Raw genomic sequence first — 16,123 nt, 5'->3', positions numbered from 1 at the left:
ATCTGAATGCCTTTTATTATTTTCCTGCTTACCTGTACTGGCCAGAACCTCCAAGTTAAATGTTAACTAGAAATGGAGAGCACAGACATTCTTATCTCATACCTCGATCTTAGGGGCTAAAGTGATTGTCTTATCGCTGAGTATGAAGCTAGCTGTAGGTTTTTCATAGATGCCTTCTATCAGGTTTGAGGAACTTTCTTTCCATCCCCAGTTTGCTGAGAGTTTTGTTATTGTATCAAGAATAGATACTTGAAACAGATGGTCAACAGATACATAAAAAGATACTCCACATGGCTAATTATTAGAGAAATGCAAATCAAAATTACAAGGAGATACTACCTCACACGTGACTCATGGCCAATCATGAAAAAAAATCTACAAATCATATATGCTGGAGAGGGTATGGAGGAAAGGGAACCCTTCCAGACTGTCGCTGGAAATGTAAATTGGTACAGCCACTATGAAGAACAGTATGGAGGTTCCTTAAAACCTAGGGTTGCTATATGATAACAGCAATCCCACCCCTGGGCATGTATCTGGACAAAACAGTAATTTGAAAAGATACATGCACTCCTAAGTTCATAACAGCATGTTCACAATAGCCAAGACATGAAAACAATCTAAATGGCCGTCGAAAGATTAATGGGTAAAGATGTGGTATGTATATACAATAGAATACTACTCGGCCATAAGAAAGAGTGAACTAACGCTATTTGCAGCAACGTGGATGGACCTAGAGGCTGTCATACTGAGTGAGGTCAGACACACACAGACAAATGCCATATGGTGTCACTTACATGTGGAATCTAAACCATGACGCAAATGAACTCATCTGTCCTGTGAAACAGAAACAAGCTCACATACAGAGAAGAGACTTGCGGGGGTGGGGGCAGGAACAGACTGAGAACCTGGGATGTGCCGATGCAAAGTATTACATATGCACAATAAACAACGCGGTCCTGGTACAGCACAGGGAACTGTATTCAGTATCCCGTGGTAAATCATAGTGGAAAAGAATATTAAAAAGAACAGGCATATATGTATACTGAATCACTGTGGAAATCAGGTAATGTTTGTCCTTTGGGGTTTGGCTTCTTTCTTTCACTTAGCATAACGTTTTCAATGTTCATCCACATTGCAGCATGTGTCAGAACTTCATTTGTTTTTATGGCTGAATACTATTCCACTGTAAATGTACGCCATCTATCTGTTACGTAAATGTATTTGGTTTACCAGTTCATCTGTTGATGGATGCTTGGGTTGCTTCCACATTTTGACTATTATGAATAATGCTTCAGTGAGTATTACTTTACATTTATTATCTGTTTGAGTCCCTGTTTTTGATTCTTTGGGGTATATATCTAGGCATAGAATTGCTGGCAATTTCTGTGTTTTAATGTTTTTGAAGCACTGTCAAACTGTTTTCTACAGCGGCTATTCTATTTGACATTCTTACCAGAGTGTTCCTATTTCTCCGTATCTTTGCCACACTTCTCTTCTTCCTTTTAACAGCCATTCACTGGGTGAGAGAAGTCTCTCTTGTGGTTTCAATTTGCATTTCCCTAATGACTAGTGATGTTGATTGCCTTTCCATATGTTTGTTGGTCATCTGCTTGTCTTCTCTGGAGAAATGTTTATTCAAGTCCTTTGACCACTCATGAATAGGGCTGTTTCTTAACTCTTAATTGGCAAAAAAGAGCTAGAGTAGTTCCTTAGCGCACTGAAGTTTCGTCCATTGTTGTTTTTTACCTCAGGGTTTTCGCTTATCCTTGGAAGCCTGGAATGTTCTTTCCATTGTCCTTTGCCCACAGCTGCTCCACATTCTCCAGTCCTTTGAGTCTCCCCAGACACTCCTTCCCCAATCATCCTATATCAAGGGATCTGGTTTGGAAGCTTTATTACTGTCAATTACAGAGTACTTATTTAACTCAAAGTACTTAACACAACCTATAACTGTTTTGTCTATAACTTGTTTATTCTTTCTCACATTAGCATTAAGCTCCATGAAGATACGGGTCTTTTTCGTCTTCTACACTAATGAGCAGGGGCTTGCATCCAGTAGATGCTCAGTAAGTACTAGATAAATGAATGAGGCAAGGTTCTGAAAAACGGTACAAGGCATTTAGCACTACAAGCAGTAACACTTGATGACTACAGCTGGTCATATGAAATAAACGAAAATCCCTCCTCAAACCTACTGCCAAAATATAGAATATTATTGGCATTTTTCCTTAGCTGAGTTTTAAAAACACCTGTGGTTCTGGCAATAAAGAAATGTGTATGTGATTGTGGGTTAGAATTAATATATGCATTTTCTAAACCTCTGTGTTGAAAGGGCCTAAAAGCAAAGCCACTCCAGTGGCAATCACAATATCCAGCACCAAGATCTTGTTTTTTCTAACTATCATTCATATGATACAAGGAAGAAAAGCTTGTTACAAAGTCTGGTTCCTGAATCAGGGCAGAAAAAATACAAGATGAGCTTGGAATATCTCGTGGTAACTGAAAGTAATGAAACAGCCAAAAATGATGAGGGGTCTATGTCAAAAGTACACAAGAGCTAATGTTAAGGAGTCCCAGTGTCCAAATCTAGAATAATTTGAGGAATAAAATACATACGTCCACACTGATAGATAAATGGGTGAGGAGGGACAATTCTTCCTTACAGAACTGTAATATATTTTAACTACTAAGTATAGAAGAAAAGATGAAAAGAGATGTCATCATTAGGCATGCAATGTTGTTGTTGTTCAGTCGCTAAGTCATGTCTGACTCTTTGCTACCCCATGGACTGCAGCATGCCAGGCCTCCCTGTCCCTCACTCTGCAATTTAGTAATTATCACAGGAAAGAACCACTGATCAATTGGAAAACTAGTATGCTCTGAAGCAGGATATCCAGAGAGTCCCAAGGTATCTCTCCACATGAAACTCCTTAATTACAACAAGAAAAGTCATAATTTTACAGTGCAAAAGCCAGGCAGACACCATCTTAAAGCAATCAAAGTTAAATCACCGGTAACAAGAGATGGGCCTCCTGACATGAACTGAAGAGGACACTGGATCGTTTCTACTGCCCAAAATACAGAACCTCAATCTAATCATTAGAAAGAGAAAACAAATCCAAATTTAGGGACAATCTACAAAATAACTACTAGTACTCTTCCAAAGCATCAAGGTCATGAAAGGCCAAGAAGAGTGAGAAACTGTCCCAGACTGCAGGGGGCCAAGGAGGGCCAAATACAATGTGAAATCCTGGACCTGAAAAATGACATGTGAGAAAACAGCCGAATCTGAATAAAGTGTACAGGTTAGCTCAGAGTATTACACCAAAGCTCCTTTCTTGGTTTTGCTAATTATAAACCATGATATGGTTATGTATCTTTTAATGATGCTTTTATTCATTAATACTAGACAGCCAACCTAAATAAAGCCTTTGATTTCAGTCTCCAACAGTTATGAAATAGCAGCATTCTTGAAATCTAAACCCTTTAAAACCAGCTACTAAAATTCACTTAAGGGACTTAAGGGCAGGGTGTGAAGTGCCAGGTCTTCATAGGTCTCACCCATTCCCCGCGCTGCACCACACTGCAGCCTCCTGTCTGCTGGAGCACAGACCACAGCACAATTTCTGCACAGGCAGTTCACTCCCAACAAGCCAGGGGCTCTTTCTGAAAGCTGAATTCATGGAGCAGAACTCAGGGGCTTCCCTCTTCCAGCTGAAAAATACCTCTTCCTACCCAGCTACCAATAGGGATTACATCTATAGCATTATGCTTCTGGTCAAACAGAGAAAACCAAAAATTGTCTTATGTTCCCTTCTCCTTCAATGGGATATATCATTGGGACACCGAACTTCATTTGAGTCTTTAGCACATTCTTCGGAATTAGAGTAACACCCAGCTGATTCATGACAGGGCTATTTTTTCGTCTGCTCACCAAAGCAGTCACCAATTTTCTGGCATGCTTTCATTGAGTATGTGTGAACAGTAGAGAGGACCCTATAGTGGTCACAGAGCAGCCAGTACAACACAAGCAGGAGAGGGGAGGGGAAGAGAGGGAAGGGGAGGGGAGGGATGAGGAGGGGAGGGGAGGATGGGAGGGATGAGGAGGGGAGGGATGAGGAGGGAGAGATGAGGAGGGGAGGGATGAGGAGGGAAGGGATGGGGAGGGGAGGGATGAGAAGGGGAGGGATGAGGCTGAGTTTGTGTTGATCAAGATGTCTTTCAGTGCCCTGTAATCCCTTCCAAACACTGAATTTCAGCCCACTGTGCTGGAAGCTGAAGCAGTGGGTTCATCAGCTTGGATTACATTGGTTACATCCAAATCCACTTCTGGCATCTGAATCATCTTGGAGAGAACCATCAACTGCAGCTTTCCATTCACACAGATATTTTCAAAAATCATCTTGGTGGAAAAAGTAAAATAAACCATCATCCTGGCAGAATTCAAGAGGTTGCAGACGCTTCCTGAGTCTCACCCAGGGCTGATGGTCTCGCCATGCACACAGAAAAGCCAGTACAGGCCTCCCCACGGAGAGGTGAGCTGCACAGTGACGCTTCACTCGGTACGCTGGCATCATGGCAGCATTAGAGAACCTCCGTTACCTTTTCAACTCTTCTGTAATTTTACATTTCAAAATAAAAAGTAAAGGAATTCTCTGGTGGTCTAGTGGTTAAGACTGTGCCTCCACTGAAGGAGACATGGGTTTGATCCCTAGTCAGAGAATTAAGCTCCTCATGCCCTCAGAGCAGCCAAGAAAAAAGTAAAAACCCTATGGTATCAGTCTTGGAAATACACGAATCGAACCCATCATATCTTCCATTTTCTCGGGACTTCATTTGACTTAAAAAAAAGAAGAGATCAGTTTCAATTTAATTATATTTTTGAGAAAGTATATTTACTATTCCCTAGTGAAAATGCAGCCTGAGGCAAGAAAATCAAGCAGATACTAAAGACTTGCTATGGGTTTTAGACTTCTGTTCCCCAAGCTGAGTCGGTTGGAAGGAAAACCGAACCAATGTATGACTGACAATCCTTCCCTGGGTGGCACCTTGAGATTCTAACTAGTCCAAATTCTGGTGGCTGTGATTTAGAAAACATTTCTCTGCAGCCTGGGGTTCCACTTCATTTTAAAGGATTTTTTTTCTTCCCTTAGCATCAGAAGAGGACTCCATGAGCTAACAGGGCTTGTAGGTTTTTTTTTCTGGTTTTGGCATTTTTATAGCAAAAGATTTGGCCATGATGTATTGAGTGTGGATGGGTAGGTGGCTGAAGCTACATTTATAAAGCATTTGTAACTTGTTTCTTAGCCACTTAGAGTCGGCAGTGTGTTTGATTCTCGCTTCTCTCTCATTTTGCAGCGTTAAGAGTATTTATTCTTCCAAATTCAATATGCTTCTGATTCTGTTCTGAAAACAGTAACAAACCAACCGATTCAAAACTGCACAAAGGACTTGAATAGACACTGCTCCAGAGAAGACACACAAATAGCCAATGGCACATCAACACCAGTCATCAGCCATTAAGAAAACACGTACATAACAAAGGGAAACCACCTCACACCCACTTGGGTGGCTACACAGTTGTTGCTATTGTTTTTAATGGAAAATAAGGGTTTGTAAGGATGTGGAGAAAAAGAAACATTGCTGGTAAGAATGTCAAATGGTAGGCTAATATGGAAACCAGTTTGACAGTTCTTCAAAAACGCTAAACACAAAATTACCGTATGATCCACAATTCCACTCCTAGGTATATACCCAAAAGAACTGAAATCAGGGACTTAAGAAGGTATTTGTAAGGTAATACTTACAGAAACATTATTCTTAATAGCCAAAAGGTGGAAACAACTCAGGTGTCTATCAACAGATGAACAGATAAATAAAATACAGCATATATTTACAATGGAATAGTATTCAGCCGTAAAAACAAAAGCAGTTCTGACACGTGATGAACTTGAAAACATTATGCTAAATGAAATAAGCCAAATCCAAAAGGACAAACACTACATGATTCCACTTGTATGAAATATCTAAATTATAGAGACAGAAAGTAGATTAGAGGGTACCAGGTGAGGGGGGAAACGAGTTATTTAATGGGTACGGAGATTTTGTTTGAGGTGATGTAAAAGTTCCAGAAATAGATAATGGTAATGGTATACAGCATAGTGAATGTATTTAATGCCACTAAATTAAACACTTAAAAACGGTAAATTTTGCTGTATAATTATATTTTAATTTTTTAAAAAGCTGCATCCACCTTAAAAAATGGTTAAATTTTATGTTATGTATATTTCACCACAATAAAAGAGTTAAGGAACAAAAGCCAATACCAATATGGACTGTTTTTTCTAAATCCATCTCCAAAGTAAAGCACGGTGCAAACATGACTGAATTCACACTGCTTTGGAAAAGGTAAAAAAAAAACACAACACAGGGCACGTCCCAGCAATCCAGAGGTCAGCTCAGTGCTTCACTGCAGCGGCCTGGATTCAATCCCTGGTCAGGGAACTAAGTTCCCACAAGCCATGCAGCACGGCCAAAATAAAAAGAACACAGAAAACGTAATTTATACATGCATGGATGCGTACTAAGTCACTTCAGTTGTGTCTGACTCTTTGCGACCCTATGGACCACAGCCCACCAAGCTCCTCTGTCCATGGGATTCTCCAGGCAAGAATACTGGAGTGGGTTGCCGTGCCCTTCTCCAGGGGATCGTCCCAACCCAGGGATCGAACCTGCATCTCTTATGTCTCCTGCATTGGCAGGCAGGTTCTTTACCACTAGTGCCGCCTGGGAAGCCTCAACTTATACATGAGGGTCAATAAAAATGTATACACACAGTGACAAAAATCAGGTTTTAAAACCAAGTGACTTAAACTCTGGTATACATTCATGGGGTTCTGGCCTATCAGGTTATATTATAAAGCAGATTATTTTTCCTTTAAAAGTTAGGACCTCCAGGCCCCAGTCCTTCTCTAAACTTCTTACTATCCATTCACCCCAGCACACACACACACAAGCTGCACAGCACCTCCTCACCAGCTACCTCATCCCGATCCTGGAGAGCATCCAACTCCTTCTCTGGGAGCAGAGAAGGGCTGCCCCTTCTCTCCTAGATCATCCCAGCCAACAGGGAAACCTCCTAGACAACAGCATGCTCTTCACCAACGGGACTTAATGCTGTGAATTCTTCTCGGGTTTACCTATCAATGGACTCAGTTTTCAAGAAATAAAGACCTCACTGATGCTTTCAAATTTTGCTTAACAAAGTGACTTAGCTGCATGGAGACAACAGAGACCTACAATCGTATCACGTGGCCGACAGAACAAGGAAAACTGGGCTGAGGGCCTATACACTGCTGCCCTCTCCCAACTGGCCAGTGACTGACCTTTGTACTCAGGGGTGAACTCCTTCATTTCGGGAGGGAGGGACTCGTAGAAGCGCTGCTCCCGGGAGATGAGGGGCTTGCACACAGTGTGGTCGTCGTAGCGCATCATGCTGCTGTGTCCGCCCACCTGGTGGATGAAGGGCTCCAGGAGGACTCCCCGGTCTCCGGCCCGACTTGCGTTCTTGCCATACTGCCCCACTTCCATGGTTTGACAAACACACATTGCGTTGGGGGCCAGTTGCACACTGAGGCCAGAGGATGTAGCACATGAGCCACGAAGGAGAGCTACGCAGAAGGTCCTGGCAGGCTGAAAACCAACGGTCAGAGTCTGCTCAGCTTATTCTTCTCTCCTAACAGGGAAGAGAGGAAAAGAGAGAATCAAAACACCCGGCAAGCTCCAGTTTCTCTGGAGTTCACAGAATATCCACTCCTGAGGAAGAACAGGGGTGTGTCTTGCTCCCTGCTATGTGTTCCCCAGAAGGACAACTGTCAGATACCTGGGAGTGAGCTGGGCTGAGCTCTGCTGAATGGTGCAATGTTGGTTGCCTCCACCCATCTTTTGTACCATTCTGTCTGGATTTCTCACAACATCCAGTACTGTTAAGAGTCTTTCCCCGGCTCGAAGAAAGGGTTTTACCTCCAAAATCAGGTCACATGAGATTCCCAACTTTTCTGCTTTAAGGTGTCAAGGCTCTGGCAGGGAAAGCCCTTCCCTCCTGAATTGTAGAAGCATAAAAAGATTTTGTTTTCCCCCAAAGGAATTCAGACTTCATATTTCTTCTACTTTAAATCTATGGCCATCAACTTATGATCATGCCAAGCACCACAGAGCTTCCCTTCCTGTTTGATTCTACACAAACAGCGGGACACGGAAAAGCTCTTTGTACTTAAATAACCTCCTTTTAATATAAGTTTTCCCTCAAGAAAGTTACTATAGTGCAACACTTAATAATGAATATATCTTTTAAATTAGGAATGTAGTAGGTAGGCAGGTGGCGGAGCGAAGGACAGCAAGTTTGGGATGAACAGAGGCAACCTATTATATACAGGATGGATAAACAACCTCTTACTGTGCAGCACAGGGAACTGTATACTCAATCCCCTGTGATAAACCATAATGGAAAAGAAAATGAAAAGTAGCACGTATAACTGAGTCACTTGGCTGTACAAAAGAAATTAACATGGTACTGTAAATCAATTATACTTCAATAACATTTTTAAAACTTAAAAAGGAACATAGTAGGCAAGACAACATCTGAAAGATCAAGACTAAAGGAAAAATATTTATAGAGCAGAAATACGGCTTTACCTGTAAGAGATAAACTATTAGTTTTTCTGAACCTCCTAATTACGGGCAAAATGAGCTATACTATGCTGTGCTTAGTCGCTAGTCGTGTCTGACTCTTTGCGACCCCATGGACCATAGCCCGCCAGACTCCTCTGTCCATTGGGATTCTGCCAGCAAGACACTAAGGTGGGTTGCCAAGCCCTCCTCCGGGGGATCTTCCTAACCAGGGATCGAAGCCAGGTCTCCTGCATTGGAGGTGAATTCTTTACTTTCTGAGCTACCAGGGAAGCAAAATCAGCTATATAATAACACTACTGCAAAATGTAAAATTTTCTTTACTCCAAAGCTGTCCAGGAAACTATGTGCTATCAACACCATTCCCACTCCCCTAAACGGATCAGCATCCCTTTAAAGGTATTCAAGTTCTCCTTCTTTGGGATATGGCTCAGACCCCATTCTCTCCGTACAAGAGTTTGATCACACCTCTGCGTCCCCTGTGGCATCCTGTGCCAAGTCTACAGCAGCAATACGTTCACTGTCCTGTCATCTCTTTGTCATCTGTCACCACAGCCAAACCATTCTCTTATTAACTCCATCTCGGGTTTGAGGCAGTTCCTGGCACAGAGCAGCGCTCACCAAAAGAAAGAAAAGCTTGTTACAATGAATTAAATAATCCGAGGAAGACGACCACAGTGAGTAAAAGCACAACTATATGAAAACAAAACATGAGAGGAGTGGCAGTGCTCAGGACACGAATCAACTGCAGAAGGCTTTCCTCAGGGTTCCTGGAGGCGCCCCCGTGGCAGGAGACTTCAGGTAGCAATGCCAAGTGCTTCCTGCCCTGCCTCCTCCCCTTCACCCTGGGATGGCCTCTGATCACAGATGGGATACCAGGAAGGTGCTATGCTGTCTAGCCTGCGTCAGTGGGTATCTGGTTTAGGAGAGGGGGTCAACAGTGCCAAGTGCCCCAGAGGAGTCAGGCATTAGAGCCATTCCCCTGGACTCTGAGTTCAACATTCTGCAGTCTTTTTGGGGATCCTCTGCAGCCTCCACAGGACTGAAAGGCAGAATTCTGTCCGATCTCCAGTCAGATCTGGCCTTCTGATATTGTTTCCACAGGATGTCTACATAAAGTCATGGTACTGTTTCTGGGTCTGAAATACTTTCTGGGAAATAAACATGTAAAACATACCATGTTTCTATAGCTCTGTTTTGGTATTTCTTTTTAAATAACCTGGGAACCTGAAAAAGTGGACATACCTACTGGTCTACAAGGTGCAGAGCCTTGTAATGACTTACAAGTAAGAGACTTCAATTTTCCTTGTGAAGACATGCCTGCTGCCAACTCTGTGGGGTATGCCGATGGAGGTGAAGGGCTTGGGCTTGCCTCGCCTACTGCACAGTCCTGAAAGTTCTAGCAAAAGCTCTGACTCGTTCTGATAAACAACCAGAGGCTATTCTTGACATCTGGGGTCCACCAAGGCCCACTGAAAAACCTGTGGGCTGAGAGCTATGGATGACGGAGTCTAGCTCCACTACTCCTTTCCTAACAGAGTCCCAATGTTGTTCACATACACTGAAAAACACCGTTCACATGTTCTTCACGTTGTTCCTTGAGCCAACCTTCAAGGGAACATGAAACGCCATTCAAGCTCAGCGAGAATCCTGAACATTACTTCATTTCTTATGAATTGACTTAGGAAAAAGCATGTGACTCTTTTTCCCAATGAGATGAGGGGAAATTGGCCAGAGGTTCTCTGGGAACTTATCCTGCTCTTCACACACGAGAAGGGCACCTCCTATTCCTCAGGTTATTATTCCGATATCTGGATGTGACATCTGAGACTACTGCAGCTACCCCATGACTCTCAAACATCCCTGCCTAGGACAAGGCCAACACGCCGAGCACACAGACCAGGAAGAAGAAATCAGGGCTCCTGAAACTGTCACTGAAGTACTGGATATCCTGTTACGTAGCAAAAATAAGTTTCCCTTTATTCTTCAAGCCAGTCGTATTAAGGTACTCTGTCACTTGTAATCAAAACCATCATAAATGAAAGGACAGAAATAGTTGCATCAAAATCCCAAAGTCTCCAGTTAATACACTTTGCACATAAAGTGGTCACTAACTGTTTTCTGATGACAGCAAGGAGACTTTCAACAAATGATGAACAAGCTCTCTCACTAATGACAAAGGGCATAGTCTCCATAAGCCTCAAAATGAAAAATGTGATTCTCTCATCTTTCCAGTGTCCCTGAAGGCAGAGTATCGGAATTCTGTCTGGTCCACAGGGCTGGTACCAAGATACTAAACAAGAGTCTGACCAACAGAAAACTCATTCTCTCACATGTAGAAATGAACCTGTCCAAATGTTCAAATAATTAGCTTAGAACGATTCTACCTTGCTTCAACAGGAGGCAGATCATAAAAGAGATGTATACTCTTGCCACTTCAGGACCTTACTGATCATTTTTTAACAAATGGATCTAAATGCAACGTAGTCAATAAACTGTACTTTCCAGAGTGTAGTTACTTCTCGAAGATTTCCCAGACTGTCCTCTGCAGATACACTGACCTCACTTCAACTAGTTTATGCCATTCAAGATGTCAACAGCTTCTGGAGTCTTTTCTAGATTTAAGTAACTCCCAGCATGAAGAAAAACTTGTGAGTTCTTTAAAAAGCTACAAACTGTCAAAAATATCACATAACAGAAATCATGAGGGACAATGGTTTCATTCCCATGGGTTGCACTAGAAACAAACAAAAAACTCTCTACCAGGACGTTTTTTGTTTTGTAAACAAAACTGCCAAAGGTTTCCCCTGGGGAAAACTTTGTATTAATAAATAGTGCTCTTTTCCCTATGTGGCATTTTAGAAATCGTGGCCAAGTTTCAGTTTTCTGTAGAGATCTGCTCTCATGTAAATGTGTTTCCAAGTTACCAGTCTTGTCTGCGTTCCAGGTAACATTCAACAAGGCTTTTCCCTGGAAAGGTGAAATCCCTACAGATACAGACCTCTATGCTGGCAAGGGTTGGCTTCCTGGATGTCAAGGAAAGCAATGAAGGATTGTGCTTAAGCGTTACAAAATAGTCACTTTTCCCCTCCTATTTTCCTGCCCACCCAGCACGGCATGCAGAACCTTAGTTTCCCAACTAGGGATGGAATCCGAAACACGGTGTCTTAACTGAACTGCCAGGGAAGACCCACAAAATAGCGACTTCAATTCCACTACTCACGCAGACCCAGGACCCACAGGCATGGAGGAACTTGAGGGGCAGAAAGCTGGGGCAGAAAGCTGGAATTTATTAAAAGCATCTCCAGGACTCGAAGAGGCTCCCACACGTTCCCCAGTCATCCCTGTGGCCCTTTGCTATGACTGACAAACACGCAGAGTGAAAAGCAATGGCAGTTAGGATTGAATTCCTATAGCCTAATTCTTTAGACAGTAACATCTGAAGTGGCATTCACCCAGATTCAGAGTTGAAAGGAAACGTACTATTTTCTTTCCTCTCTATACCTTTTTTCCTTGGCATAAACAGGGCATTTCTCATTTTGGAGACATTAAGGACTATGAAAAGAAAGTAACTACAAGGAAGAACATTCTCTGGGTTTTGAGAAGGATCCTAAGGAAATTGTCTTAATCTGTTTTGGCTGCTGTAGCAGAGTATCACAGACTGAATGACTTACAAACAACAGAAATTTCTTAGTTCCAGAGGATGGTAAATTCGACATCAACGCAATGGCAAATTTGATGTTTGGTGAGTCACTGTGTCCTCATATGGTGGAAGGGGTGAAAGGGCTCTCTGGGGCCTCTTTTATAAGGGCACTAATCCCATTCATAAGGGCTCCATCCTCATGACCTAATCACCCCAAAGGTTCCCCTTCCAAAAACCAATACACTGGATATTAGGTGTCAACATATGAAATCTAGAAAACAAACATTCCATCTAGAGCAGGAATCATGATCAGAGTTTTAAGCTCTGCTACCACAGTATCTATTCTTTGTCTGATTAGACTTCACCATTTCTGCCGTGACTTGGTAGAATATTTTGGCGAGGAAATCTTGTTTTTGTGAAAAGGAGACTGTTATTTTCTATGAAAATAGTTTGTAACTTTCTGGGTATTAGCATGAAAACTATTTTACTTTAAAATGTTTAAAAATAAGAAAATTCCCTCTGTGGAAACATGATACATTTCTGTATTTAGTAGTAAAGCTCCTTTTTGTTGAACACAATCTTAAATAATGAAAATTAATTAACAATATTCTCTAATATTATGCATTAGAGTAGACAAGACCACTTGTGCTGATTACCGTGTCATTTTCACTGGGCTGTTTGAACTGTGGTCTGAATCAGGCTCTAGGGGAGGCAGGAAAAGCATTAGCACCAAGTTAGGCTTCGGTTTGCCAAAACAGATTCTTTGGAAAATGCTAAGTTTGGGGCTTGGCAAAATCATGTGGTGATTAAAATTACATGACTCCTACCCTCTAAAATACCAGATGCAGTTTTAGTCCTTTTTTGTCTTATCATAAAAAGATTGTCTGTGCCCTAATGAAAGGACCACTGGTTTGGTTTGCAGGGTTTTCAGTAACAGCTGCATCTTCTTCAACACTGTCACCAGCCGCACGAGCAGAGCAAAGGTCTAACACTTGAGGATGAGAAGCAGCAGGTATTCTTCACAAATGTGGATGCTGCAAAGAGGGGCTTAAGTAGCAGCGACGTCCTCCAAATATCCTGGTGATGGATGTTCAGACAGGAAACAGTTTGTGTGGGTCAGTTCTTTTAGATCCCTGGCAGTTTATATTAAAATGGTTAAAATTCTGTCAGCTTATGAATGGACTGCTTCCCCAGGGCTCCATGCTCTGCCTATGAGTTTGTGCACCACCAGCTATATAGTCTCTGTTTGTCCTTCATTTTCTTTAGAAAGCTCTGGTTCCACATTTTACTGCATAAAATGGGAAGGAGGCTATTTTTTAAAAGAACCTGCTGAGATTCTCAAGTTGAATTTTTTTTTCACTGGTGAACAGCAACACATGGAAATAAATCTGCCCTGTAAAGACATTAGTTAACATTAGTTAGACTGACCTTCTGGTTATAGTAACTAACTTCTTGAACATATAATTGAACTCTGACATGAATTATGTCTCTATTCAAATAAAATAAAGTTTCTCATATTGCTTAAATTAGTATTTTCCTTTTTCAAAGCAAAGCTGTTGTGAGGTGAAATGATTATAAGGTGTTATTATGGCTTATAAATTAATAATTGGGATATTTAATTTTATAAAAAAAATTAAAATCTGTGAATTGTGGTATACTCATACAGTGGAATACTACAGAGAAATGAAAAAGAACCAACTACTGCCAAACACAGCATAGAAGAATCTCACAGGTGTGATGTAGCAAGAAAGAGTCTAGATACAAAAGAGGCCATGTGCTGTGATTCTATACATACATGAAATTCAAAATGATAATGAAAATCTCAACAGTGGTTTCTCTGGGAAAATACTGAGAAGGAGCATGAAGGTAGAGGTGACAAAGCTGAGCACTGTACATATGCACTCAGCTGTGTGCCTAGATTTTCAAACTTTACTCTAAGTCAGAACTTAAAAGGGAATAAAGAACAAGAAGAGTAGTCCTCTACACCAGCAGAATACACTAGAAAATGCAAACTAATATATTCCATTTACAACAGCAACCAAAACTATATAAAGTACCTATAAATCTTTAAAAAGTATTACAGATCAATAATAAAACTTTACTGAAGGACCTAAAAGAAGACATAAATACACCATATTCATGGAGTGTGGGGCTCAATAGTGAAATGCAATGCAATTTCAACACAAATTCTAAGAGGGTTTTTTGACAAACCTGACAATCTGACTTTATATTCACATGGAGGAGTGATGTCGCTAGACAGCAATGTCAAAAAGTAATGAAAGATCTGCCCTCCCCACTAGCAAAGCTCCTTATGAAATTATAGCAATTAAGACAGAGTGTGATATTTTGCAAAGAGAGGCAAAAAATCTTAGGCTCAGACATGAGAGTGGATGTGTGTAACTGCAGTAGCATTTAAACACCCATTTAATCAATTGAAAAAGATGATATAATCTCATAAGAGGCTACACACAGATAAAATTCTGTCCTTACCTCCAACTATACTCCAAAGTAAATTCCCAACATACAAATGTCCAAAATAAAACTTGAAATTAGAAAAAAATTTAAATGCCTTTTGACAATACATTAGGTAAAATTCCATAAGACATAAAACACACAATCTACAACAGGAAACACTGATGAATAAGACCACATTAAAAAAAATGTTAATTGTAACAGCTTTTATTGAAGTATAATTTACAAACCATAAAATTCACTTAAGTGTACAATACAATGATTGTTAGTAAATTTACAGAGTTGTACAACAATCCCCACAACCTAATTTTATAGTATTTCTATCACTCCAAAAGACCCCTCATACCCACTCACAATCGCCCCATTCCTACCACCAGCCACAATAAAATTATTCTTTTTTGTATAAGAGAATCATAAGATAAAAGTCAGACAAAGAACAGGTATTTGCAATATTGATAATTATCAAGAAAATCAGTTAATAATATATGAAGAATTCCTATAAGTGGAGGAAAATAAGAAGATGGAAAAAAGATGAGGCTCAGTGGTTAATAAACACGTGATTAAATGCCCCTCTTCACAAATACTAGAGAAATGCGAACTTAAACAGGAAATGATTTCAATTCTATAAGACTGGAAAAAATAAAAAGTATAAACATCCCAAGCACTGGCCAGCCAGGTAGAAATGGCTTCTCTCTTATGATGATGATGGCAACACAAAACCAAAGTTGTGTGCACTCCACAACCCAGCACACACCCAAGAGAGCAAGTTCAAAACGCTCACCGCACCACTGCTGTAACAGAAAAATGGGCAATGACCCAAAGGTCCACCAGCGGAAGAATGGATAAATGAATGAGTCCCGAATTAATAATCCACATGTGTCAACATGAATACATTTCAAAACAAATTGGAAAAAGCATGTTTGGAAATATTTCTAGTATGTCATCATTGTAAATTTTTAATACATAAAACACTATACATGAATTTATGGACACATCTATGTATTAACAAGAACAATGATGTGGAATGGAAGAATGTGCATCAACTTTACAGGAGGAAAGGAAAGGAGGAAACTGGTTATCTAGGAAGAAAAGGGAACTTCAGCTCTTTTAATAATTTTTAATTTCTTTTGTAAAAAGTCTGAAACAAATATGGTGAAATGTTAACATTTTCTCATCTCTGTGCCCAGCACACTAGTATCATTCTCTGAACTTGTGTATCTTTAAATAAAACAAAAAGCCTTCACAGCGTTAGAAGCCTGATGTTAATACATAGTAAATGACAGAAGAACGGGCTAGCAACGGTTCCAAAGTAGGGTA

The 16,123-nt window shown here is 40.8% G+C and overlaps 1 protein-coding gene across 3 annotated transcripts in view; it reads right to left on the bottom strand.

Moving 5' to 3' along the window:
- The window catches only part of IP6K1 (inositol hexakisphosphate kinase 1), a 37,393-nt gene that overhangs the window by 9,788 nt on the left and 11,482 nt on the right, over positions 1–16,123 (bottom strand). For 2 of the 3 annotated variants that reach the window (XM_070360407.1, XM_070360408.1), the window contains exon 2: positions 7,516–7,738. In XM_070360407.1, the coding sequence (XP_070216508.1) occupies positions 7,516–7,657 (142 nt within the window). In that variant the 5' untranslated portion in view covers positions 7,658–7,738. Of the gene's footprint in view, positions 1–7,388; positions 7,739–16,123 lie in introns of all 3 variants that reach the window. The other variant, XM_070360406.1, reaches the window with a different exon arrangement.

The sequence above is a fragment of the Bos mutus genome, chromosome 22 (genome assembly GCF_027580195.1).
Source record: "Bos mutus isolate GX-2022 chromosome 22, NWIPB_WYAK_1.1, whole genome shotgun sequence".
NCBI lineage: Eukaryota > Metazoa > Chordata > Mammalia > Artiodactyla > Bovidae > Bos > Bos mutus.
Note: the sequence above shows the minus strand (reverse complement) of the source record. Positions and strands in the feature narration are given on the sequence as shown.